General features: G+C 47.8%; 1 protein-coding gene across 11 annotated transcripts in view; it reads left to right on the forward strand.

Moving 5' to 3' along the window:
- The window catches only part of FRYL (FRY like transcription coactivator), a 2,496,013-nt gene that overhangs the window by 2,235,681 nt on the left and 232,611 nt on the right, over positions 1-27,721 (forward strand). For all 11 annotated transcript variants that reach the window (XR_013608325.1, XM_078678213.1, XM_078678216.1 and 8 more), the window contains one exon: positions 22,604-22,857. Coding sequence is in view for 10 of the 11 variants with exons in the window: in XM_078678213.1 (XP_078534339.1) it covers positions 22,604-22,857 (254 nt within the window). In the remaining variant the exon portion in view is untranslated. The remainder of the gene's footprint in view (positions 1-22,603; positions 22,858-27,721) is intronic.

Raw genomic sequence — 27,721 nt, forward strand, 5'->3', positions numbered from 1 at the left:
CTCCAGTGAGCCTCTACTGCCGTTTAACTAGGCCTTATGTGACGTTCTTGTGGGCACTTGGTCCAAGCCCGCCACAGGTCCGCCTGTGGATAGGAACGTGGCCAGACGCTACCGCCCGGCCCCGGCGGCCCTTGCTTTTTGTCCACCCATCCCACCCCCGAGAGCCTGGTTATCCAGGCCTCCACTTCCCATACCGCATTCCCGTCGGCCCTGCCCGATCGGGAATCCAAGAGATACGAACAGTTAGGAAAGAAAGTGTTCTCGTCCCTGAGGTAGGGACTGCGGTCTGTCAACACCGCGTGTCTCTTGGGCCGCTACACCCACACCCTGTGGGACACGGTCGCGGATGTGCTGCCACAATGCCCGGAGGAGGTCCGGGCTAAACTCGCCCAAGCCCTTGTGGAGGGTCGAGATGTGGCACGATACTCTATACGGTGTGGGCTGGATACCACGGACTCACTGGGCAGGGCGATGGCAACGACGGTGGCGGTTCGACGCCACGCCTGGTTGAGGTCCGCCAATTTCTCGGCCGATGTCCAGGCCACCCTCCTGGATATGCCGTTCGATGGCCGTCGCCTTTTTGGCGACAAGGCAGACCATGCGCTGGAGCGTTTTAAGGACTCCAGGGCTACGGCCAAGTCCTTAGGCCTCTCGGCCACGCGCCAGCAATCGGGTGCCTTTCGCTCCTTTCGTGGCCACGGAAGGGACGCCCCCACATGTGCTGCCAGCCACGCACCGCAGAATATCCAGCAGCGCGGTGGCGGCCGTGGAAACCGCCGTGGCGGCGGTCGGGGTCAACGGCGAGGCCAGTCCACACCTCCTTCCGCAGCACCTGCCTCAAAACCTTCCGAGTTTTCAGGCCCATGTGACGCCTGTGGGAGGCAGGGTTCGCCATCACCACTTCCACTGGCGCACTGTCACATCGGACCAGTGGGTGCTGCAAATCGTCCGAAGGGGCTACTCCCTCCCCTTCGAGGCGACCCCTCCAGCCATGCCACCGCAATTCCACCACGTGTCGGGGGATCACTTGCAACTCCTGCAAGAGGAAGTCACGGCCCTCTTGGCCAAGGGGGCCATCGAGCGCGTTCCTGGGCCAGAAGTAGGGTGTGGATGTTACTCCCACTACTTTCTGGTACCCAAGAAGGGCAAGGGGGGCCTGCGCCCGATCTTGGACCTACGGAACGTCAACAGCTTCCTCCGTCAAGAGAAGTTCAAGATGCTTACTTTGGCTCAGGTCTTAGCTGCCCTGGACCCCGAAGACTGGATGGTAGCGTTGGACTTGCAGGACGCTTACTTTCACATCCCCGTCCTGCCGGCCCACCGGCGTTACCTGCGGTTCACGGTAGGCCGCGAACACTTTCAGTTTACCGTGCTCCCCTTCGGCCTTACCAGCGCCCCACGGGTGTTCACGAAGGTGATGGCGGTGCTCGCAGCTCATCTGCGCAGGTTAGGGGTGTCAGTCTTCCCCTACCTCGACGACTGGTTGTTGAAGGCGGGCTCGCCCCAGACAGTCGTCAGCCACCTCCAGACTACGGCCGACCTCCTGCACTTGCTGGGGTTCTCCATCAATGTGCCGAAGTCGCACCTGTGTCCCTCTCAGAAGCTCCTCTTCATCGGAGCGGTTCTAGACTCGGCGCAGTTTCGGGTTTACCCTCCCGAACAGCGGGTTCGGGATATTCAGGCTCTGATTCCCATCTTTCAGCCTTTATCCCGAGTCTCGGTCAGGTTGACGCTGTGGCTTCTGGGGCTGATGGCCTCCTGCATCCTTCTGGTGCGTCACGCCCGGTGGCGGATGCGGGCTCTGCAGTGGGACCTGAAGTTTCAGTGGGCCCAGCATCAGGGCAACTTGTCCGATCACGTCTTGATCTCGGAGGGCACTGCGAGACAGTTGCAGTGGTGGCTCACGGACCGCGATTGGGTCAGTGGCAGATCCATCTCCCTACCCTACCCGGAGCACGTAGTTGTGACGGACGCGTCCCTCCAGGGCTGGGGTGGCCACATGGGAGAGGCGGAGATCAGAGGACTCTGGTCTCCGGCGGAGGCCCGGCTCCACATCAACCTGTTGGAGTTACGGGCGATTCGTCTAGCACTGAAGGCATTCCTCCCCTCTGTCCGGGGGAGTGTAGTGCAGGTGTTCACGGACAACACCACCGCCATGTGGTACTGCAACAAACAGGGCGGGGTGGGGTCGTGGACCCTATGCCAGGAGGCTCTGCGCCTCTGGCAGTGGCTGGAAAGTCAGGGTGTGACCCTGGTGGTTCAACACCTGGCAGGTTCTCTGAATGCCAGGGCGGACGAACTCAGCCGTCTGTGCATGATGGATCACGAATGGCGTCTGAACTCGGACTTGGTGGGCTTCTTTCAGCAATGGGGAGAGCCTTGGTTAGATCTTTTCGCCACCGAAGAGAACGCGCAATGTCATCAGTTCTGCACGTTGGAAATTCCAAGGCGGCACTCGCTCGGAGACGCTTTTCGTCGCGAGTGGAGTTGCGGTCTGTTGTACGTCTTTCCGCCTATACCACTTCTGCCCAGAGTGCTGAAGAAGATCAGGCGCGACCGGGCCCAGGTTATCCTTGTGGCTCCGGACTAGGCAGGAAGATACTGGTATCCCGAGCTACTCAGCATGTCAGTAGATCCCCCGATTAGTCTGTCTCTTCGGGAGGACCTTCTGTCGCAGCAGCAGGGGACGGTCCTCCACCCGAACCTGTCCAGTCTCCACCTACAAGCTTGGAGATTGAGCGGCGACAGTTGAGGCCATTTGACTTGCCTCCCGAAGTCTGTAATGTCATTCTGGCAGCCAGGCGTCCCTCCACAAAGTCGGTATACGCCTGCAGGTGAACAGATTTGTGGCATGGTGCACAGCAAAGGCTGTGGATCCCCTCTCTGCCCCTCTTTCTGAGGTTCTCCTCTTCCTCCTTTCTCTTGCCCAGCAGGGCTCTGCTCTGGGCACTGTCAAGGGCTTCCTTTCTGCCTTCTTAAGGCTACCTGATCAGCCTTCTTTGTTCAAGTCCCCTATTGTAAATCGATTTCTTTAGGGCATCACGCACATGTTCCCTCCTGTTCCCTTCGTGATGCCCCAGTGGGACTTGAACCTTGTTCTTACCTTCCTGATGTGCGCTCCCTTTGAGCCACTTCACAACTGCCCTCTCCGTCTTCTGACTCTAAAGACTGCTTTCCTGGTTGCCATCACCTCTGCCAGGAGAGTGAGTGAGCTCCAGGCCCTTTCTTGTACTCCACCTTTCCTTTCTGTCCATCCGGACAAGGTTGTGTTGCGTACTAAGCCATCTTTCCTGCCCAAGGTTGTCTCAGCCTTCCACATCGGGCAGTCCATCACCTTGCCAACCTTCTTTCCGCCTCCGCATCCCTCTAAAGAGGAAGAGCGGCTCCACCGTCTGGACCCAAAATGTGCGCTCTCATTCTATTTGGATCGCACACGCCAGTTCCGGGTGGATGACCAACTCTTTGTTGGTTACGTGGGCGCTAAGAAGGCGAAAGCGGTACACAAGAGGACCATCTCCCAGTGGATCATCTTGTGTATCCAGGCATGTTACTCCATGGCTAAGAAGGAGCCCCCTGTTGGATTGAGGGCTCATTCCACTCGGGCCACGGCGACTACAACTGCCCTAGGCCGGGAAGTGCCCTTGCAGGACATTTGCCAGGCAGCTACGTGGGCCTCGCTGCACACGTTCGCACAACACTACTGCCTGGACAGCCAAGTCCGGAGGGATGGCTTCTTTGGCCGTTCCGTCCTCCAGGACTTTCTGGTGTGATCATTGGTTCGCAGACCCACCACCGGGGTTGGTATAGCTGGGGTATCTATTCTAAGGTAAGGAATCTATCACTAATGTGTCTCTTTCAGATGCACAAGTTACTACTTGTGTAACGATATATCTGTAAGAGACATTAGTTGGTGATAGATTCCTTACCGACCCACCCATCCTCCCCGTTCTGCGAACCGATCTCTAGGGTTAAGGTCATCCCCTTTCAGGGCCCTAGTTTCTTGGCACCAGTGTTGGTTCTATCATGGCTCTGCGTATCTGGCGCGGAAAAGCTGGGAATCAGAACTGACGTCAGCGCGCATGGGCGGCGTCTAAGTACTCCGACGACGTCATTCCGGCGCTAACGACGCCGACGACGGACGCGGAGCCGCAGACGACGCCTACCGACGCGCAGGGGTATTGCTACGCAAAAATTTCCGGATCCAGTCTGACGCCTGGGGATATTCTAAGGTAAGGAATCTATCACTAACTAATGTCTCTTACAGATATATCGTTACACAAGTAGTAACTTGTGCTTTAGTGTTAGATTCCGTACCGCCCCACCCATCCTCCCCGTTCTGCGTACCAATATCTACAGTTAAGGACATCCCTTTCAGGGCCCTAGTTTCATGGCACCAGTGTCTGTTTCTATCATGGCTCTGTGTTCTTGGCACGGAAAGCTATGTACAGAATTGACGTCAGCGCGTGAGGGCGGGGTCTAAGTACTCCGATGTCTTCCCGGCGATCTCGCCGCCGATGACGGACGCGGAGCCGCAGACGTCTACTGACGCGCAGGGGTACTGCTGACAAAAACTTTGTGGATACAGTCCGACGCCTGGGGATATTCTAAGGTAAGGAATCTAACACGAACTACTGTTTCTTACAGATATATCGTTACCGAAGGTAAGTAACTTGTGCAACAGTTCCAGGTGGATGACCGGCTCTTTGTTGGCTACGTTGGCGCCAAAAAAGGTCGGGCAGTACACAAGCGAACTATCTCCCGATGTGTGGTCTTGTGTATTAAAGCCTGTTATTCTCTAGCTAAAAAGGAAGCTCCGTTGGGACTGCACGCCCATTCCACCAGGACGAGTGCAACCACTACAGCATTGGGACGTGGTGTCCCCCTGCTAGACATCTGTCAGGCAGCTACGTGGGCCTCGCTGCACACTTTTACTAAGCACTACTGCCTGGACAGCCAAGTCAGCTTCTTTGGCCATTCTGTTCCCTGAAATTTTCTGTTGTGATCTTGGTTCGCAGACCCACCACCAGGTTTTGTATTGCTGGGGTATGTATTCTAAGGTAAGGAATATTATCACTATGTGTTTCTTTTAGATGAACAAGTTACTTACCTTCGGTAACGATATATCTGTAAGAAACATTAGTAGTGATAGATTCCTTACCGCCCCACCCATCCTCCCTGCGTTGTGTGGAGCGGAAAGTCGTGTACAGAACTGATGTCAGCGCGCGAGGGCGGCATCTAAGTAGCAGCCGTGATGTCATCTCGGTGACCATGACGCCAGCAACGGATGCGGAGCCGCACGACGCCGCCTACCGACCCGCTGGGGTACTGCTTACGAAAACTTTCCGGATCCAGTCTGACGCCTGGGGTAATTCTAAGGTAAGGAATCTATCACTAACTAATGTTTCTTACAGATATATCGTTACCAAAGGTAAGTAACTTGTTCATCACAACACTCTCCTAAACACTTTGCATTCCTCTTTGACAGATCTCAAGTGTTTAAAATAGCAAGCAGCCTTTCGTCTTCAATGGCGGTAGGTCAAGGCGTCCCTCAAGGATCTATACTCACACCCACTTTGTACAATCTTTACTTGGAACCATTGGTAAATCTTCTAAGTAAATCTGGGATACTTACCACCTCTCTGCTAATGACACCCAAATCTACATTAATGGGTCTTCTGCACACGACATCTCAATCCTCAACGCTACTTTCAACTCTTATTAAAACTGGATGTTCGCTCATCAGATCATTCTGAATCCCTCTAAAACTGAATTCCTCCTCCTCTCTACCTCACTCTCTCCTCCTCCTGTTCGATCTTGGATGGATAAGCTGAATTTACTGAAAAATAAACTTATCGTTGTCAACTGCGCTAAATCCCTTTTCATACTTGACAAAAGGCTCAATCTACACTCCCACATCAATTCTATTGCAACAAATGCACTTTACCAACTGTGCCTTCGCTGGGGGATTCAACGTTTCTTTCCGGAGCATGTCTCTAGATTGGACTATTGCAATTCTCTGCTTGCTGGCCTCCCCAAATCCCACCTTTCCCCTCTCAAATCCATACTCCATTCAGCGGCTCGTTTTGCCTTTGGGGCCAAAAGAAAGGACCACATCACACCCATACGGTTTTCTCTTTGATGGCTTCCCATCGAACCAAGGTCAATCTACAAGACTGCCTGTATCACCCACAAAGCCTTGCACACTTCCTCCCCTCAATACCTCTCAAATAAACTTAAAATCTCTGGAGGCTCTAGACCTTCCCGCAATGCGGAAAATTTACTGCTTGAATCCCCCACCTTCAAAAGGGAGAGCTTGATGGCTCAATCCTTCTCAGGCAATGCGGCTAGAATATGTGACTCGCTTCCTCCACTACTCAGTACCACCATGTGAGAAAGTGCCATCTTTCTTGCCTTGGTATGCCCCCACTTTTTTCTGAATTGCTGATATACTTTGACTGAGTGTGCCCTGGGTCCCTGCCAATCAGGTACCCAGGGCCTGTGTTCCTTTCCTACAAAGAAAAGCTATGCTGTAACAAAATACCCAATTGGCATCTCTGGCCCCTGTTAGCCCCTAGTAAATGGTACCCTAGATACCCAGGGCATGGTGACCAGAGGAGAACCCTAAGGGCTGCAGCACTTATTGTGCCACCCTCAGGGGCCCTGTACCCTGGCACCCACACACTGCCTTTGCAGGCTGAGTGGCTAAGTACAGAACTAAAACAAGAGTCGACATGGCACACATCCCTGTGTGGTACAAAAGGGGGTGGTGATGGACGGAGCATCTGAACCAATCAAACACTCACACCCAGTCAACAGATCTGGGTTTAATCCATCACTGTTCTTTAGCCCACTCTGCCACCCCAGTTCAGACCTGGCCATATGCAAATCAGTCTGACCCTGTGCCTCATGGGAACAGTCCAGCTTCCGAGGACCGGTTTCTGGCATTTCAGCTGTCTTCAGCCCGGCTTGCTTGAATCCAGTGGCAAAGTGTGCAAGGGACACAAGTCTGAGCATACCCTGCCAACTTATGGTGAACGAAGTGGTACAAAAGGGGGTGGTGAAGGACGGAGCATCTGAACCAATCAAACACTCACACCCAGTCAACAGATCTGGGTTTAATCCATCACCGTTCTTTAGCCCACTCTGCCACCCCAGTTCAGACATGGCCATATGCAAATCAGTCTGACCCTGTGCCTCATGGGAACAGTCCAGCCCGAACTGCCAAGCCATGCCTTCCCTGGACCGGAAACAAGCTTCCGAGGACCGGTTTCTGGCATTTCAGCCGTCTTCAGCCCGGCTTGCTTGAATCCAGTGGCAAAGTGAGCAAGGGACTCACGTCTGAGCATACCCTGCCAACTTATGGCGAACAAAGTGTCTAAACTGTGGTGGCAGAGTGGGCTAAAGAACAGTGATGGATTAAACCCATATCTGTTGACTGGATGTGAGTGTTTGATTGGTTCGGATGCTCCGTCCATCACCACCCCTTTTGTACCACACATCCCTGTGTGCCATGCCCACAGAACCCACTGCCCTGGCATACTTCAGTCACCCCTCTAGCTGGGTGCCCTATGCCAGAGGTGAGGGCCCAGGTGCATGAGCCCTGTGCCCCTACAGTACCCACGGCCATTCCTGGGCACTGTAAGTGCAGTGCTGCCATTTAAGAGTATATGGTGCTGGGAGGTTGTCATTCACGAACTCCACAGCACCATAAAGGCTTCACTGAAGACTGAAAAGTTTGATACTAAACTTCTCAGCACATTAAACCCGCACTGATGCCAGTGTGGGATTTAATGTAAAATGCACGAGAGGGCATCTTAGAGATGCCCTCCAAAACCCCGAACCTACAATCCACGTCTGGGCTGAATGGCTGCAGAGGCTGCCACCCAGCAGACATGTTGCTGGACCCCTGGGTGAAGAGCCTCCCGCTCTCCTGGGTCTGCAACAATGCACATTCTAGGCGAGGTGCTATGACTCCTCCCCAGGATGGCCCGGGGGAAGCTTCAAAGGCATACCGCCTCTGAGAGCTTCTCCAGACCATTTGCTGTACCCAGCAACCAGCCCCCCCACCAGTCCTACCCCCACTCTGGCGGGAAGACTGGCGGGAAAAACTACGTCAGGAAGGGGGGGGTGCCAACCTGTGCCAACTCCACCCCTCAGGTGGAAGAGGCGAGGTGAAGCATGACCCCGGGCTCTTGCCATCTTGTAGATGGGGAGTCCTGCCCAATCCCAGCTAGGCTCCGGCCCCCCTCCCACAGGAGAGGAGCAGGCTAGGGGGTGTACTCACCCCAGGACAGGGACCCATTGGTCCCTGCCTTTGCCGTACCTGTAACGCCCCTAAAATTAGTATTTAGGGGCTCCCTGAACCTTCCTTCCTCAGAGCCCGATATCAAAAAGAAGATCAAGAAGAAGCCGACCCGCCATGCAGCTGCTAACAACAGGACAACAACAACTGACTTGGCTCCAGCCCTACCGGCCTGTTGATCCTGGAACCTGCTCCTGCCTAAACCCGGCGACCTCCGCGGACAGCAACCTTAGGACACCCAGAGGACCTGCCTGCCTAGACCCTCTCGATGATTGGGACTCCCATCAGCAGAGGCTCTGCTGCAACAACCCACCTGGTGCCCACCAGGAAGCTCCGGGCCAGCCCATTCTGCACCTGCTGAGCCCTGCCGGGCCAACCCGAACCAAGACCACGAGGACGTCCCACCGGCGACTGGGACCCGAATTCCAGTGCCCAAAGACCCTCCTCGACGAACCAGCCGACGCCTTCAGACTCAGAACCAGGGGCCACCCCAACAGCGTCCAGCCGAGGGTAAGCTTTTCCGACACCCAAAGACACCCCGGCGCCCTACAGCCCCCTGTGCCTCCCTTTGGGGTACCTACCTGTGCTCCAACATCCCAACTTACCTCTCGAAGTGCTGGTCGCCCCTGGAGAGTCACCTTCCCCGAGCCTGCAGCCTCTGTTCCTTTTTGAAGATCCTCATTGGTAGACCTATTGTAAGGTTCCTGAGGCTTGAGCCGGGAACATCGTTTTGCGACTTCGAGCGCATATTTAAAAAAAATCATTTTTCTATGTTGCTGTTTTTAAAATACTCCCGGGGCATTTATTACCTTTATCATTTATTTGCTCACGCATACGATCATCGCGCTGAAGCTAGGGCCATAGCAGCAGAATAAACGCTGCATTGGAAACTTCACCACCATTTTGAATCAGTCACAGGGCGAGCAGACTACTTGCTCGACCCTCCCACCCTGACCAATATAAAAAGCCCATTATTTGGCAGCCTCCTCATTGATAGACCTATTGTAAGGTTCCTGAGGCTTGAGCCGGGAACATCGTTTTGCGATTTCGAGCGCATATTTTAAAAAAATCATTTTTCTGTGTTGCTGTTTTTAAAATACTCCCGGGGCATTTATTACCTTTATCATTTATTTGCTCACGCATAGATCATCGCGCTGAAGCTAGGGCCATAGCAGCAGAATAAACGCTGCATTGGAAACTTCACCGCCATCTTGGATCAGTCACGGGGTGAGCAGACTACTTGCTCGGCCCTCCCACCCTGACCAATTTAAAATGGGACCTCCCCCTCGGAGGCGCAGCGGAAGGGCGCAGCGGGCGCGCAGGCGGCGCGCCGAAGGCTCGCCAAAGGCAAGCCCGTCTGTGCCCGTCCGAGCCTGTCCCGAGCCTAGGGCCGCCCCCCCCTGGATAAAATACTTCCGACGTACCATACTTGAAAATCTGCTATGACGCAGAGTATTTGGCATCCTTCAACACCAATAAAACCCACTGTTCCCCGATTAACTTATACACTCTAGACTATGCCCCATATACCTGTCCCCTTTGCCCTCTTCACATTATGGAACATCCTAATTTTTCAAATCCAGTTGCTACCCCTCTCAATAAATCCTCTCATATCATCAAACTAGCCCTTTTAAACGCTAGATCACTCCCTAAACACAGGTATGAAATTGCACATTTCATTGATAGTTGGCACCTTGATATTCTGCTACTCACTGAAACCTGGGGAGACCAAGCTTCGGACCCTGATTTCACCTCCGCTACGCCGGAAGGATTTTCTAACATCAGACTTGATAGGTCACTAAAAAAGGGGGGGAGAGTGGCGATTATCTATCGCGACACTTTTAGTTTACGCACAGAACCCCTAAAAATCAACAAATGTGAAGCTTTGAACTTCACTTTTGTTACTCCTTATTCTACCTCCTTCCGAGGTATTTTGCTTTATCGCCCCCCTGTCCCCCGTTCTACTTTTTTGTCCTCTTTGAGTCATATTTTAGAACCAATTCCTGGAGAAAACAATTTCACCATTTTTGGTGATTTTAATTTCCACCTAGAGAGGAAGGAAGATCCTGATACTCACTCCCTCCTCACGGAAATTAATGCAGCAGGTCTCACTCAATTTGTCCACTCTCCTACACACTTAGCTGGACACACATTGGATGGAGTCTTTTCCAATCTCAAATCCTTGACCATAGAGCACATATTACCTCTCACATGGACAGACCATTCTGCTGTTTGCTTTAATATTCTCCCTTTGACGCAGACTCACATGTAATCTTGTAAATTAGGCACTTTCAAATCCTGGAAAAATATTAATATTTCTGAATTTACTAACAAACTAGGTGTCTTGAAAGAAATCGACACTGTTGACCCAGAAGCCGCAGCCATTCATTACACTATGTGTATTAAGACCGCAATTGACACCTCTGTTCCCACAAAAAAACGTTCCTCTAACAGACTTTCAAACTCTTCTCCTTGGTTCACTGAAGCACTTAGGTTGGAAAAGTAAAGTTGTAGGCGCCAGGAACGCAAGTGGCGTTCTAATTATGACCCCCACGAGAAAAGCTGTTATAAAGAAAAACTAAAAAATTACAAATTATCAATCATCAATCAGAAAAGTATTTTTTTTAATAATCAAATTGAATCAGCTCAAGAGTCAATTAAACAACTTTTTCAGGTCGTTTCCCATCTCTCTGGCCATGACAAAACTTCCACTGTAGAAGCCTCCCAACCTATGTGCAATGCACTCTCTACTTATTTTCAAGAAAAAGTGTGTGATATCTATTCCAACTTTAACAAACTTACTAACGATGCACACCAGACCTATGCTCACACCACACTCAAAATCACTCTCCCCAACCCCCTACAACCCTCGGTCATCCCAATTTTTCATTTAGTCCCATCTCGCCCGAGATGATTCACAAACTCATGATGTCCACCAACTCTGGTTCACCCGATGATCCCTGCCCACCTTCAGTCATTAAAATGGCTCCAGAGAAGACTTCAATCGCTCTTGCAAACATCTTTAACGCCATGATTTCATCCTGTACTTATCCTACCATATGGAAAAAAACAGTAATTAAGCATCCACTCAAGAAAACTACTTTGGACCCTTCCAAAGTAACCAGTTATAGACCTATAGCATTTATCCCCTATCCATCCAAGATTATTGAGAAAATTATGAACACTCGACTATCTGAATACATAGATTCTAATAACTGTTTAGATTCTTCCCAATTTGGCTTTAGGAAGGGACACGGGACGGAGACAGCACTAATAAAAGCCTCAGACGAGATACGAATTATCCTTGACAAAGGAGGCGCCGCGGTGCTCATATTACTCGACCTGTCTGCGGCTTTCGACACGGTCGATCATTCCATTCTGATCGACCGTGTCGGTAAAGCTGGAATATCATCTGATGCTCTCTCACTCCTGGCTTCCTTCCTGACAGACCGAGAGCAATCAGTCTCCATGGGCACATTCTCTTCTGACTCCTTTACTTTACCTTGTGGAGTCCCCCAGGGATCCTCGCTAAGCCCAACACTTTTTAACATTTATGTGACGGACTTAGCGAGGATCATCAAAGCTCATCGTCTAGCAGTTACATCGTACGCAGACGATACACAGCTTGTCCTGGCCATTAACAACAATGGAATGGAGGTTGCCAATAACTTCCAAAAAGGAATGATTGCCATATGTAATTGGATGAATTCAAACTGTCTGAAACTGAACTCTGATAAAACCGAGGTGATGATGTTTGGGAAACTCACCCCTGCATGGTCTTCTATATGGTGGCCGCAAGATCTTGGCCCCCCGCCTAACCCTGTTACCAAGGTTAGAAATCTTGGTGTTATCTTTGATAACAAACTCTCATTCATTCAACAAGCCAACTCTATAGTTTCTGCCTCTTTTTTCATACTTAAAATGATTTAAAAAATCCAGCCCTATCTACCTTTAAATACCATAAATACCTTGATTTCTAGCTTACTGATGTCCCGAGTCGACTACTGCAATGCACTTATGCTTAATGCCCAAGAACAAGTAGTCAACAAACTTCAGCTGGTCCAAAACGCGGCCGCACGACTCGTCACAGGTACACCAAAATTCAAGCCCATCTCCAATATCATCCGTAAGCTTCATTGGTTGCCAATTAGACAACGTATCAAATTCAAAGCCCTCTGCATTGCCTTCAAGAGCATTCATGAAAAAGCACCTGCCTTTCTTAAGGATGCCCTCTATCCTTACCGACCACCACGCAATCTTAGATCTGCTGATGCAAACCTTCTGAAAGTAATTAAAACTAAAAAAGCAACTTGGGGAGATAGATCCTTTGCAGTAGCTGCTGCTAAATTATGGAACACCATGCCAGGACATCTAAAAAATGCTCCAACATTATTATCATTCAGGAAGCAGTTGAAGACGTGGCTGTTCAATTATTAAATCCCCTTATTCCCGGGCCCAACCTTCAATTTTCTCTGTGAAAGCGCCAAGACACCCTTGGGTAAACGTGCGCTCAACAAATTGCATAAAATAAAATTAAAATAAAATAAATAACATTGAGCGCCCGACGGCTCAAAAGCACCCTGCACCCAGCCCCCGAGGGCCACTGGCTGTGACCGATTTGCCCTATCCTACTTCCCCCCTTGCCCAGAGCAAGTAACCAGGAGCCCAGCTCCCAGAGCCGCGTGGCCTGCTAGCCAGCAGCCAGCAACCGAAGGCCCCCTTTCCCTCATTGGATAACATTGGGCCTACCTACCTCTGCACCCGGCCGCCCCTGCGCCGCTGGGGCTGAACTAACTGTACTCACCTGACCCTGGGGGACCACTGAGTCTACGCCCAGAACCCTAACTTCACCAACCAAGTACTCATCTGGAGACCGGTAATTCTCTTGCCTGCCATTGGATAACATTGACCCATTTTTTACTCAAAAATGTAAAATCAGCCAAAGTCCAAATTCAAAAATACTCACCTGTGATCAGGAAAGAAGCTAGTACTGTACCTTTCAGCCCAGTACTGAACCACAAAAGTAATCCCTAGCGGGTTTACTAGTAACCTGTATCTTCTCCATATGAACCCATTGTCTGCTTTTCTATGCAATTTCTTCTAAGTGTCTACTTTTGAAAACTGCAAATATTCTTTAAAAATCGTACGAAATACTGAAATGCAATTACCTACCTGTTTTGAGTTAAGCCCCCAGTGCTGGCCCTAGGAGACTAGTGCTGGGCTAAAAAAGTAACGCGATCGTACTTTACCTGTAACCTGAATTTCCTCCCATTGAATAACATTGTGAGAGTCACCTCGAAAAGTTTCTAAGTGTGAACTTCTAAAACAGCTTTATATTCAGGGAAAATCATCACTGTAACTAAAACGTTTTTGCTAATCTGGTTTCAGCTTAGACCCCAGGACTGAATCCAAGATCTAGTCCTGGAACTACCAAAGTAATCCATAAAGTAATCAACTGTATTTTCCTATGACAACCCATTGAGCTCAATGCTAGAGTGTGTTTAAACCTGTATTGCTAATTAGCTAACCTGTGATTATTGTGTGTACAAACTTGTTGCTCCTTTGCAAAGTATTTACATGAGAGTACTCGTAATGAGAAAAGTATATTTTTATAACTGTTGGTTCTAAAAATAAAACAACCATATCTTTGGATATACAAACAATTGACCTGGAGTTCAGTCCTTGAGTGTGTGAAACATTTTGCTGACTAAGTGTGTACATCAAATGCTTTACACTGTCCTCTGGTACTGCCTTACTGCTCGACCAAGCTACCACTTTGGAGAGTAAAGTCAGTTCTGACTTTAACCTTTGCTATACCTCTGGGCTTGGTGGACTCTATACACACTGTACTTCCTTATAGTCCAGTATATATAGAGACACTTTCTCAAACACCACCTCTACCCGGACTTTCAAAACTGACCTCAAATCTCTCCTCTTCCTAACATACTTACAGAATTAATACATATATTTTCATGTCCCTCAAGAAAGTTCTTACAATGTTGTAAATATGTAGTCTATGCCTGTACGATCCTAATGTGTTTTTGATTTTCGTGTGACTGCCACCTATTGTTTTATTTTACTTTTTCATCTATCTCGTTTGTATTGTTGCAAGGATCCTGCTCCTACACAGAACTGTGCACAGAGACCCAGGACATCAGTGAATTGTGGTGTACCAGAAACTCACCTCAGTACCTAGAAAACTCCAACCAGCTAGGATCAGTGTCACATTAGCTCTTCATCTTATAGCAAAGTAACCAATGATTAGACAACTTAGAACATGTGACTTAGGACCAACTCAGGAATGGTGGGAAGTGAGAACACTCTTTTGTTATACTCTCATACCAGTTCACAACAGGAGTAAATAAGAGACGTGATGTAAGGTTAAAATATTTAATTTAACGACGTGCTCTCAGTTGCAGTATCTTTGCCAACATAATTAGACATATGATTAGAAATAATATGGTCAGCATTGTTACAATTCCATAAAACACAAAGGAAGAAATCATATTACAATGATGGTGAAAACAGGTCGTATAGTGCCTAGTTATTACACCCTCCCTATCTAGGAACTATGTTTTATAAACTAAAGAAGGTCTATTAGGCTTGTTTGGGGGACCCCATTACCTCTCGGCTCAGCAAGAGTGAATCCTATCAGGATCAGCAAAAGCTCTCTGCATCCCTGAAAACGGAAAGTCTTCCAAGTGTGTGAAATCATGGCAACTGTGCCATAATAAAGGCACCAGAATGTCAGTTGGCTCACAGCTGCCATTTGTTGTGTCTAAAAAATGTTAGTCGATCATTTCGAACAACAGCTACCATGTTATGATAACCTTGACAGCTTCAGCACTCACTGTGCAGACTAGGGGCACGATGTAAGTCTAGGGATGTCGAAAACAAGCCTTTTCTCATGTGCAGACATTCACGAAACCTAACGTACAAAAACAGCTATATGCAGTGTCGTGTGCAAAAGCGGCAAAAGGTAAAATGGTGTTTAAACTTCTAATAAGCCATGCTAACATAACATGCGTGCAAACCAGGCTTAGGCCACACTACAGTATCTGTAACGTGTAAGTATGTAAATTTCCTCATCTAACGTACTTGGTTCTATTGTGAAGCGCTCTGACACCTTTGGGTAAAGTCCGCGCTGTATAAAATTGCATTAAATAAATAAACTTATTGCGTTGTTGACTCCACACGCATTTGCCTAGCTTTAAAGGAAATCTCCTTTTGTGATGTCAAGCAGTCTACTCTTCTGTGATTCGCAGAAGCTATCTACGCTTCTGTAATTGGAGGAATTCTCTCACTGTTACAGACTGCAATTATACGCACAGTTTGGCATGGCATTGTCATTCGCAGAGGCTGCACAGAGCTTGTGGGGGTTGGCAATTGTATTCTGGCTAAAAGGTGAATTCGGCAGTGATATGCACTCTCTGTTGTTGTGTGTCTCTGTTCTTCAGAATCACCTGGAGGAGAGATGTGGGGTGGTTTTTTTTCGTGGTGGTGTGGTCTGTCAGTGACACACACATTGTATTTGCTTATGGAAGTGAAGCTCAGATTTGTATTATGCTTATGGAAGTGAAGCGCAGAGCATGTTTATAGTGACACGCATAGTGTATGAGTTTGGAGAAAAGCGTGTTTACAGTGACACACACACTGCAAGGTGCCTATGAACTTGAAGGACACAGCTTGTATACGGATGATTAGTCAGTGACACACATGCTGTGAAATTACAACACAAGTTTATGGTAATCTGTGGCATGTAAAAAGTGTGTGCTGTTCAAGTACAGATTTCAATAAATGCCTCCACATTCAACATGCATTTGTGGTATAAGTTAAGTACTACACAATATTTATATAAAAAATATATAACATATATAATTAAAATATTTATACTAAAATACATAAAAATAATTTTAAAAAACATAGTAATGATAGCTTTATAAAAGGGAAAAAAAGGGGCATGAAGAAATACAACAATGTGATCTCTACCTCAATGGAAGTTTCAATCGGCTGCATCATTTAAAAATCCATCTTGGCCAACACCACTGCATATCTGGCTGAAAATCTCTCCATTGACTCTAGGCACACCCTCAGCTATGAATACCACAATACCAGAGAAAAAGAAATGCAAAAAAAAAAAAACATGGGAACAACCTTTCCCTTCTATGTACGACAGATCTGGAATGACATCCTCCAGTTCATAAGGGCCTCTGCAACAGTGCGTCATTTTAGAAAAGTGCTCAATACTCACCTCTTTAAAGAACATTATATTATGATGCAATCACTGTCCACTTTCCCTCTTAGAAGCCAACTATCCCAACCACATGTTGATATTCTTTCCCTTGGAACTTGTGCAGCGCCCTGCTGTCTTTCAGCTATGTTTGTGCTATACAAATCCTGCATACCTGCATGCAACTATAGAACTTTATTAAAAGAACACTTGTGGGATAAATAATAGTATTTTGAACAATGCATTGAGGAATTTGAACTAGAAGAAATAAACAGGTTACACTATATACAGATTCATCACTTGATCACACACCCAAAGTACAACGCGATGAATGTATGAGAATGTAGACCAACAGAACAAGCATTGGAAATGCAATAGGTCTCGCATTAGGAAAGTTTGAGCTATTGGTCTTATAAATTACATTTTTTTTTATTTTATGTTGTTTTTTAAAATAGCTAAATTAATAGCTTTATCATTTACAATGCCAATAGTTATAACTTTCGCAAATGTGACACCTATAGCATTTGTAATGCTACATGTTTTGTATTTACGTGACTTAGATGTATTGATATTACAAATACAATGGCTTTTAATTTTTTACATAATTAATACTTAAATAATTTATTTAATTTGTAATGTCAATAGCTTAAACTTTTGTAAATAACTTTTGTGAAGATTATGTTCAGTGTTTTTTATTGTGACGAAAATCCAAGAACAGAAGTGAAATATTAACATCTTTTTGTGATTTGTAATAAAGCTTGAAAGCTTGAAAACAGCTTGAAAGATTGAAAGAACATATTTGAACCAGTGATGCTGTGGTGGTGCGGAGTGATACTGTGGTTGCGCTGAGTGATGCTGTGGTTGCGTTGAGTGATGCAGTGGTTGCGCTGAGTGATGCTGTGCTTACGCTGAGTGATGCTGTGGTTGCGCTGAGTGATGCTGTGGTTGCGCTGAGTGATGCTGTGGTTGCGCTGAGTGAGCCAGGGAGACACGGACACTGAGACACAAACACTGAAACAGGGAGACATTGAGAAAGAGAGGGAGAAAATAACACAAAGTGAAAACAGAGAGAGAGACACACTGACAGAGCGAAGGAGACAGACACTGAGGGTGACATTGACATTGAGACAGAGAGACGCTAATACACAGAGAAGGAGACACCAACATTAAGACAGGGAGACACGGACACTGAGGCAGGGAAAAACGGCACAGAGAGGGAGACACCAACATGGAGATAGGGAGAAAACATTGAGACGGAGAAAACAACGCTGAGACAGGGAAAAATTGAGATAAGGAGACACTGGCAAAGAGAGGGAAGGTACAGACTCTGAGACGATGAGATACCGAGAGCAGACATTGGAGCAGGGAGACCTAGACAAGGACATATGGACACTGAGACAAGAAGACAGGGACACACTAAGATAGGAAGACACCAACTGTAATAGGAGAGGGAGACACTGATATGAAGATAGGGAGACACAGAGTAGGCGATATCAACATGGAGTAGGACACATTAATACTGAGACACCAACAGTGAGACAGGGAGCCATTGGCACAGGAAGACACATACACTAAGACTCAGACACACAGATTCAAGTAGACACCAACAGAGAGAGGGGGGGGGGGAAGAGAGAGCACTAATGCTGTGACAGTGATATAAAGTGACCCAAGAAACAGTGAGACACACAAAAGATCAGGGAACCACAAGCATGGATGCTGGAGCGGAATGACACGGGACACAATGAGGAGCAAGCTGCAATGCTGGAAAAAAAGAAACTGAAGGTGCGCGGCTGCTAAAATGAAATTGTGCCGTGCTTGTTTAAAAAAAAAACATAAAAATTGAAAGAAGCAAGGTGCAAGGAAAATAACGACGCGCAACGGCAATAAGGAGAAAGGCATGCCAATGTGATTGTTGGGAAATGTGAAGCTGATCCCCTCCCACTCTCCCCAATTTTTACAGACCAAGCTACACCCCTGGCAAAAGGAGCAAATGAGTTTGAAATCCGAGTTATAGTTTTCCTATTAAGTTATACAGTTGTGTTAACTCATGGTTTTGCATATGACAATTTATGAAGGAAAATCATCCGCTCAACAAACATTCTAGTGTTAAAGTACATTGTTTTCTTGTTGGTGTGCTCAGGGTTTGTGTTTGACCGACTTATATAGCTGCGAGAAGAACGCGTGGGCCATTCCACGCAACTTTTAATGGGTGAAAAGCTGCGTTTTCACCACACACAATCAACTAAACAAAAATATGTACCCTACTTTTCAAACAAAAATTACACTGTATAACCGCATGGAAATTTTAATTGTTCATGTTAGCAACAAAAATAACACTCTATAACCTCATGCGAATTTCAATTGCTCGTGTTAGCAAAAATGTATTACATGTGATTTAAGCAGTGTACAGATGCAAACATTCCCTGCCAAGTTGTAAAATAAATCACACGCCATGAAAAAAACAAGGCTTAAAAGAGGCAGCGCCGAAGGCATGTAGGGTCGGGGTAACCCAGAGCCAATCCGTGACTGGCATTACAGGGATGGGAGCCCGGTCTGAAAAAAAAAACTAGAGATATTTAGAAAGAGGTATTTTGTTTCTGGTCCAAAATGTGTGGTAAACATTTTGTGGTTTAATATTTAGAGACACGGCGAGCTTTGTCTGCTTGGCATTCTCAGCAGAGATGTGGGGGATGCAGCAGCCCCCGGTGGAATGCTGCTGAGTATAGAAAAGAAAGAGCGATGAAAGGAGCGAGAGAGAGACAGGAAAGAGAAAAGAGCTAAAGGAAAGACAATAGGAAGAGAGCGAGTGGAAAGACGAAGGGGTTCAGAAGGACAGCAGAATTAAGGGGAAAAGAAAGGAGAAATGATCTTGAAGAAGAAGGACGAAGAGAAAGGTCACAGGGGAACAGGAAAATGAGAGAGAGGGAAAGAAGAGCTTAGATATTCATAAGCAGAGGGAAAGGATGGGAGAAGAAGCGACAACTCAGAAGGGAAGGAAAGGGGAGAAAAGGAATGAACTACGAGGGAAGGAAGATGATGACGAGAGGTGAAGAAAGAAGAAAGGGAAAAGTTGCCTGAAGGGGAAAAAGAATAGGAACATGAAAGGAAGTACATGAAACAAGCATTTGAATGCAATCGCGGCACCGAGCTGTAACTTGAGATGTTTACAGCTAAAGCACGAGTGCCGCGGCCCGCGATTGCATTGCAAATGAGAGGTGACACCGAGGGAGGGGGGTGGGTCCTGATGGGGCGGGGGAGCGGACCCTTTGATGCCGAGGCTCAGACAACAAATGGTGTGGCACACAGATTCAAGGAGACACCAACAGAGAGGGGGGGGGGGAGGAGAGAGCACTAATGCCGGGACAGTGTGTTTGACCAACTTATATAGCTGCAAAAAGAATGCGTGGGCCATTCCATGCAACTTTTAATGGGTGAAAAGCAGTGTTTTCACCACACACAATCAAATATGTCTAAACATGCTACAATCCCGTAAATGCACTACGAGAAAGTGCAGCAAATGCAGAGTGAGGTGAGGACCTCCTTGTTGTAACTCTCAATTAAAAAGAGCATCTGAGCTCTTCTAGGCTCTCTGCGCTCTGGAATATTTCGCATTTAGACACAAAAGTGAGGGCTCGAGGCTCGATGTTGTGAAGAAGCATTAAGAATGGCTTCGCTGTAAGGAGTACTTCTGTTTCATAATCATCTGCAGTGCATTAGGGCAAGAGTGATGAAGGCACACTTAAATATGTTTCCGCCGCCCAACGTAATCCCTCGCATGTGCAAAGTCAATAGTGTATTTCAAAAGAGGAGCAGCCCATGGAAGACGCTACAGTGCCTCGATGCGAAGAGTTGTATGAAGCACTACGAAGCGCTATGTAACTGAAGATGATCAAATAAGGCAATCTGATCAAGCTATTCGCCCTCCAAACGCGCTTCGCGCTTCGCCCTCCGAACGCGCTTCGGCGCCTCGCCAGTAATAGGAAGCTCTATATGAATCACTGTAAAGCGCTATGTAATGGAGCATGTTAAAAAAAGACAATCTGATAGCGCTATTCATTTTGATAAAGCATGAGCTAACCAAGTTCCGAAGAAACGTATTAAACACAAATAAATTGTGATGGGACACTTAAATATGTTTCCGCCGCCCAACGTAATCCCTCGCATGTGCAAAGTCAATTGTGTATTTCAAAAGAGGAGCAGCCCATGGAAGGCGCTACAGTGCCTCGATGCGAAGAGTTGTATGAAGCACTACGAAGCGCTATGTAACTGAAGATGATCAAATAAGGCAATCTGATCAAGCTATTCGCCCTCCGAACGCGCTTCGGCGCCTCGCCATTAATAGGAAGCGCTATATGAATCACTATGAAGCGCTATGTAATGGAGCATGATAAAATAAGACAATCTGATAGCGCTATTCATTTTGATAAAGCATGAGCTAACCAAGTTCCGAAGAAACGTATTAAACACAAATAAATTGTGATGGGTTAAACGAGGCTGGCAACAATCTTCTGGGTGTCATCTAGAAACCGGTCTTTCAAATTCAGCATCATCCTGGGAGTGTGTGTCGGAGTTGAGAGCGAGGAGAAAGTGAGGCGGCGGGGAGAGGAAAACAAGAATACATGCGACTGCAGAGACAGGCGGGGAGAGGAAAACAAGATAAAAACCGGACTTTCAAATTCAGCATCATCCTGGGAGTGTGTGTCGGAGTTGAGAGCGAGGAGAAAGTGAGGCGGCGGGGAGAGGAAAACAAGAATACATGCGACTGCAGAGACAGGCGGGGAGAGGAAAACAAGATAAAAACCGGACTTTCAAATTCAGCATCATCCTGGGAGTGTGTGTCGGAGTTGAGAGCGAGGAGAAAGTGAGGCGGCGGGGAGAGGAAAACAAGAATACATGCGACTGCAGAGACAGGCGGGGAGAGGAAAACAAGATAAACAAGACGGAGGGAAGAGAGGGGAGGGGGGAGGAGAAGTGCGACAGGGGAAATGCGAGACGGCGGGGAGGGGGCGGAGCGGGTAAACAAAGACGGACGTGCACGCGCTTTTAAGCTCAATGCACATGCGCATTGAGCTTAAAAGTCACGGGCACTGCAAGGAATCGCCACGATTCCTTGCAGTGTGGATAAAGAGCGGATAAGTCCCAATACTCTCGCCTTGCTCGATGCGCATGCGCATCGACAGGCGAGACCTAAAAATGTATGGCGAAGTGCATGTTTGAGGAGCATATTTTCTCTCTATACCAGCTGATTAATATATATATGCTAGAGAAAAATATTGAGTTTAATAAATTAATTGGGAAAACATCTGGGATGATTAATAACTCCGAGTGAATTGGGAAAACCTGAGCGTTCGCATTTTTGGGTACAAATAAAATGGGTACATAAAAATACAATATAAGGTTATGGTCAGTTGGTTCATAGAATGAGTCTGAGACAGAAAACATACAGCGCCTCAGAGCCTAGCTATAATCTATTTTAATCCAACATCATGTGAGATGATGATCTGATTTTTGTCTACATGAGCTTAAAAAGTGTAGCCTAACAAACATACTAAGATTGCAAGAGGCACCACATTGAAAGAGCAGGGCTAAAGGATGAGTTCCAAAGAACACTGTAAGATGATTCTCATGAGGCATAGATGACCGGAGGATTTGACACTCTCTGGCAGCTGCTCCTCATGCAAAGTCTGTATATAAAGCTGTGGTGGTTCATAGTGTCAAATATAGACAGTGTAAGAGGTGGACACTGTGAGCATCCAGAATGCCACCAAAATTACTTTGTGCCACTATAAGACTGAACGGGATCCAGTGCGTCAGCATGTTCCAAGCAGCCAGAAAGAGAAAGCTTTGCAGTAGTAGATGTCTTCATGTTAACATCCCTGCATCATTTCTCCTTTAACCTGCTCTCCCTACTCGATCCAAGATTATTCTTTAGTACTTAGTTACGTCTGCTTCTGATGTATTTCAAATATATTGTTGCATTACTCATTGAGGTTTTTATCAAAACACTGCTATTGTATTGCTACCAATAGTCATATTTTATGCCAAAAATAATTAAAGTGCTTGCTTTGTAGGATGGTGGATCATCTGTAAAAGATGACCAGCTAAGCTCTACTAGTGAAGACACTGGATCATATATTACACAAGAACAACATGAACCTCTAGTCTGTCAAGAACTTGTTGAAGAGGAAGACATTTCAGAATTACCTGAAGTAACCTGTCCGGGAAGCTCACCTGAATCTGTGGGTGAAGAGGATGTAACGCTTGCTTTGAAAGAGCTGGATGAAAGGTGTGAAGAAGAAGAAGCAGATTTTTCTGGTTTGTCTAGGTAAGATTTTAAACGTGCTGTCACTGGTAACTTAAACGTAACAAATATTGTGCTATAACCCAAGGAAGATTGTTTTTCCTATTATTGAGCAGGGTGCTTAGTTAAAGAAAGTGACAGAAATACAATAAATCCTATTGTTTGTGGGAGTGCTAAAACCAGTTGCTTATTTATGCTTTGGTTTAAATCTGTTACTTAGAATTTTCTCTAGAAAATAAAAACTATTTTCCCTGTTTCAGCAATTGTCCTGTGGCCTAGACACTCTCTGTTAATCTTAATTCTGGAAAATTAAGATGAAGCAACAAAAATATCCTCACTTTGCATTCGACTGGCTTTTTATTTCTGAGTTGGTATTTAACCAATGATGGATCAGTTGCATACAAAATGTTTGTAATATCTGTGCAAGTATTTTCTGATTATCCAAGTGTGACCTATAGTATTTCACTTGTCTCAATAGGTCACGATCGTGGAAATAGCCAGAAAATTAAAGTACCCCCTTCTTCAACTATACCTCAACTCACACTGAGTTCATGAGGAAAGTAAACTCAACCATCCTAAGAAGATTTACATCATTTCATCCTTTTTTTTAGGTCGAGCCTGGGTAGTGCATACGATGCATGCAGTATTGGAGTATGGGTTTGAAGCCCCGCCCACTCTCTGTCCATATTTGTAATTGGTTTGTGTCATTATCCGACGTAAACGCTGGCTTCCGAGTCGTTATTAGGCTTGTTAGTACCTCCTTGGTACCGCCTTCTCTGCATTTGTTACCTCCCATAGCGACTGGACCTTTTACTTGTCTTGTTACACGTTCCGCTTTATCTTGGCTGTGAGCACTATTTTGTTTAATGATTTGCCCCTATTCCACCCACTACGTTGCAGCAAACCACCTGCTTTTATTTTAAATATAATTACTAATGTCGGTCCACTTTAAATATAGCGGTCGAGTTTCTTTATTTCAGCAGCACGGTCCACTTTAAATATAGCGGTCACACTTATTTTTTTTATTTTTTTTTTTGTTTTGTTTACTAGCACCCATGTGGTGCTTTCACATTCATGGAGGCCACGCCTCTTTCTTTAGGCAAACCATGTCTAAAGAAAGGTGCATGGCCGCTATTAAAGTAGAAGTGTGGCATGCGCGCTTTGACAAAAAAAATCTGTTTGACAAAAAAAGCACCTGTTTGTCAAGTTGAGTGTCCATTGTGTCTGGTCTTAAAGAAAGGGGTGCGGCCTCCATGAATGTGAAAACGATGCATGTGCGCTAGTAATATGCAATGCAAATGGTCTCACATTTGCAAGAGTGTAGCTACTCTCGTGATGTGGTGTCGCCGAGGTGCGGCCCTTCGGGGTTCTCCTCCTCGACCCACGGTGCTCCCACCTTGCCGCAAATCCCTACGGTGCTCCCTGTTGTGTCGCTGGAGATCGCCGAGGCTCCGGGCTTGCCCCCGAGTCCCCCTCGGTCCTCTACGCAGGCGGCTGCCGAGCCAGAGACCGAGCCAGCACCTTTTCGGCACCGGGAGCCTTCCTCCCCGGCTCCGGAGGAGTCTCGGTTGGAGGCTGGGACCTTGGGTGCTTTTCCGAGTCCCTCTCAGTCCTCTGCGTGGGCAACTGCCCCGTCTGAGGCCGAGCTGGTGCTTTTTGGCGCCGCTTCTTCGCATACCGCAGTTGACCCTGACCCTGCCTCCTGGGGAGCACGTGGTGGCAGAGGTCAACGCGGCGCTGTAAGTGCCCACTCTTACGCCTATCGATGTTGGTCAGGCGCTGGTGGCGGACTACACGGAGCCGCACCGGCGTCGGGTTCATGATTCGTCTTCCGAGGTACCTTCCTCTCCGGAGGTATGTCATCTGTTGGTGTCCTCCTCCCCGGAGACGGGGTTCCGTAGTGTTGCCTTTTCACCGGCATCTTCCAGGGAGGATCTTCGCCGTCCCCACGGCTAAATCTTCGAACCCTTCTTTCCATGGCTCGCGGCTGGCTTTTCCACCAGCCTCTCCTCCTTCCTCTGGAGCCCCTCAGGTTCCTCATTCTTCTGTGGACCCCCCCCTATTCCTTGGCTGGCCGCTTCCTCCTGCAGCTGGATTTGGGGACGGACGGCTCTGTCTGCAGCCGTCGCCTATGGAGGAATTGCTTTCTCCGCGGCGCCCTACTGAGGCCAGAGTTGCCTTTGTTTGGGCTATTTCCACAGCTGATGGTATTCTGAGGATGGGTGAACCTGTCACTCCATTCCCTACAGACCATCGCTTGGAAGTTCTCCACCAGGGCTCTGGTGGGCGGGAGTTGTTCCTTCCTTTTGAAGCGTCACTCCAGAATTCTCTTCTCGTGGCTTGGGGGCGCCCTGCCACAGTCGATCCGGTGCCTAAGGTGCTCCTGCATCGCCACCGCCCTGCTCCGCACGACCCAGTCTCTTTCCTTCCATCCTTCTACTCAAAGGGGCTCTTCTGCAAAATGCCTTTCCGTGCTTGCCTGTGGTGTTGTTTCCTCCGTCTTTAGAGGCCCGGTGGTTAGATTCATGGGGGCGTAATGTCTTCGCTTCTTCCAGTGCGCCTTACGGGCGCTTAACACTTTGTGTGTGTTGACCATGGCTACTTCCAGCCTGTGGGACTCTGTGGAGTCTCTTCTTTCTCATGTCTCCCATGAGGGTGCCCGTACTGATCTGTGGGCCATGTGTTGAATGGTAGGGAGTTGGCCGCGTTTATTCTTCGTGCGGCCTTGGATGTTGCCGATGCTCCCGGCCGTGCTTTGTCCACTTCGGTGGCTCTCCGTCGCCATGCTTGGCTACGTGATGCTGTTTTTCCTGAAAATATAAGGGAACATCTGGTTGACCTGCCCTTTGACGGGGTCCTTCTGTTTAACACTCATGCGGACACCGCCATTTAGCGTCTTCTTGTGGGACTCCGTCTTTCTCCTCCTCAGTAGACTGGTTTGTTGATCCTCTGGGACTTTGTGGGAGATGTTATCTCATTTGCTCCTGGAATCTGGTGTTTGGAGTTCCTGTTACACTTTCTGTGTGGTTTCCTGTGCCCTCGGGGTCCTCTGGTTGGCCCCTCTCTTCAGTTGGCTGCTGGTTCAGCCCTTGTTTGGCAAGAGTATACTTTTTGGCAGCTTACTAAGCCTTCTGTGGTTTCTGCCGCGGGTTCATAGTTTTGTTCTCTGTTAAGGGATTTCTTCCCTAAGAGTGGTTCCCATAATTTTCTATGGACATGTCCTAACCCATGTGGGGTACCTGTAGCTATTGCATAGCTCTATCTTTCGCTGGGAGGGTGTGGACTCTCCTTCCCAGATTCTTGCCTTTCCTGGTGCATTCCCCTGGTGCGGTTTCTTGATCATTACTTGGGCGTAGCTGGCGCTGCTTCAGTTCTGTCTTTCTAGGTATAGACTGCCTGGAATGCCATCTTCGGCGTTGTGCTGCAATGTTTCACCCTCCTGTCCGCCGGGGGGGGGGAGGTGATTGTAGGAAGGTGGATACCTGACTATGGTTGTGTCTTGTGTTTAGCTGGTTTTCGACTTAGTTGGCCTGGGATCCTGCTAATCAGGGCCCCAGGCTATCTGCTCTCTCTGTAAAAAGGACTCCATGTACTTTAGGTACATACCAAATTGGATATTGGGTCACCTTTGTGAGTCCTGTATAGTGTACCATAGGTACCCCGGGCATAGGTGCACCCCAGGCCTACCAGGGGCTGCAGCATATATTATGCCACCCCTGGCTGGCCACCTAAATTGACACAACTGGCTGATCACTCAGCTGGGGTAAGGTCGTGTAATCCCCCCTTGCTTAGGTATAGTATCCCTATACCTACCCTATATATAGACACATAGTAACCTATAAGTCACTCCTATGGCAGGCCTTAACAATCCTGGAGGCAGAGTGCTTGGTTATGTGTGAGATGGTGCTCCAGCATGAGCTGAGCCTGGCTGCAGCTTTCGGAACCATGTCCTTATAGCTGTTCTATGATATTGCCATACCATATACTCGTAACTGCATTATAATCCTCGCGGTTGAATGCGAACTTTGGTTTGGCTTTATCTAAACATTTAATGATTGGGTCAGTGGCAGATCCCTCTCCCTACCCCAACCGGAGCACGTAGTTGTGACGGGCGCGTCCCTCCAGGGCTGGGGGGGCCACATGGGAAGGGCGGAGATCAGAGGCCTCTGGTCTCCGGCGGAGTCCCAGCTCCACATCAACCTTCTGGAGCTGCGGGCGATCCGACTTGCACTGAAGGCATTCCTCCCCTCTGTCCTGGGGAGTGTAGTGCAGGTGTTCACGGACAACACCACCGCCATCTGGTACAGCAACAAACAGGGCGGGGTGGGGTCGTGGACCCTATGCCAGGAGGCTCTGCGCCTCTGGCAGTGGCTGGAACATCAGGGCATGACCCCGGTGGTTCAACACCTGGCAGGTTCTCTGAACGCCATGGCGGACGAACTCAGCCGTTGGTGCATGATGGATCACGAATGGCGTCTGAACTCGGACGTGGCGCAAGGTCTCTTTCCTGATAGCAATCACATTGTTGCGACGCGTTAGTGAACTCCAAGCACTAACTATCCAGGAGCCATTCATACAGATTCACTCCAACAGGGTGGTACTCCGCACTAACCCTAAGTTTCTTCCTAAGGTGGTTTCACAGTTCCATATCAATCAGACTATAGAACTGCCAGTGTTCTTCCAAAATCCAGAGTCAGTGGCGGAGAGAAAGCTCCACACACTAGACGTCAAGAGAGCTCTAATGTACTACATAGATAGGACCAAAGATTTTCGGAAAACAAAACAACTGTTTATTGCCTTTTCGCCACAACACAAAGTCAACCCCATTTCCAAAGCAGGTATAACCAGGTGGATCGTTAAGTGCATTCAAATTTGCTATCAAAAAGCC

This window comes from Lissotriton helveticus, chromosome 2_2, assembly GCF_964261635.1.
Source record: "Lissotriton helveticus chromosome 2_2, aLisHel1.1, whole genome shotgun sequence".
Classification (NCBI taxonomy): Eukaryota; Metazoa; Chordata; class Amphibia; order Caudata; family Salamandridae; genus Lissotriton; species Lissotriton helveticus.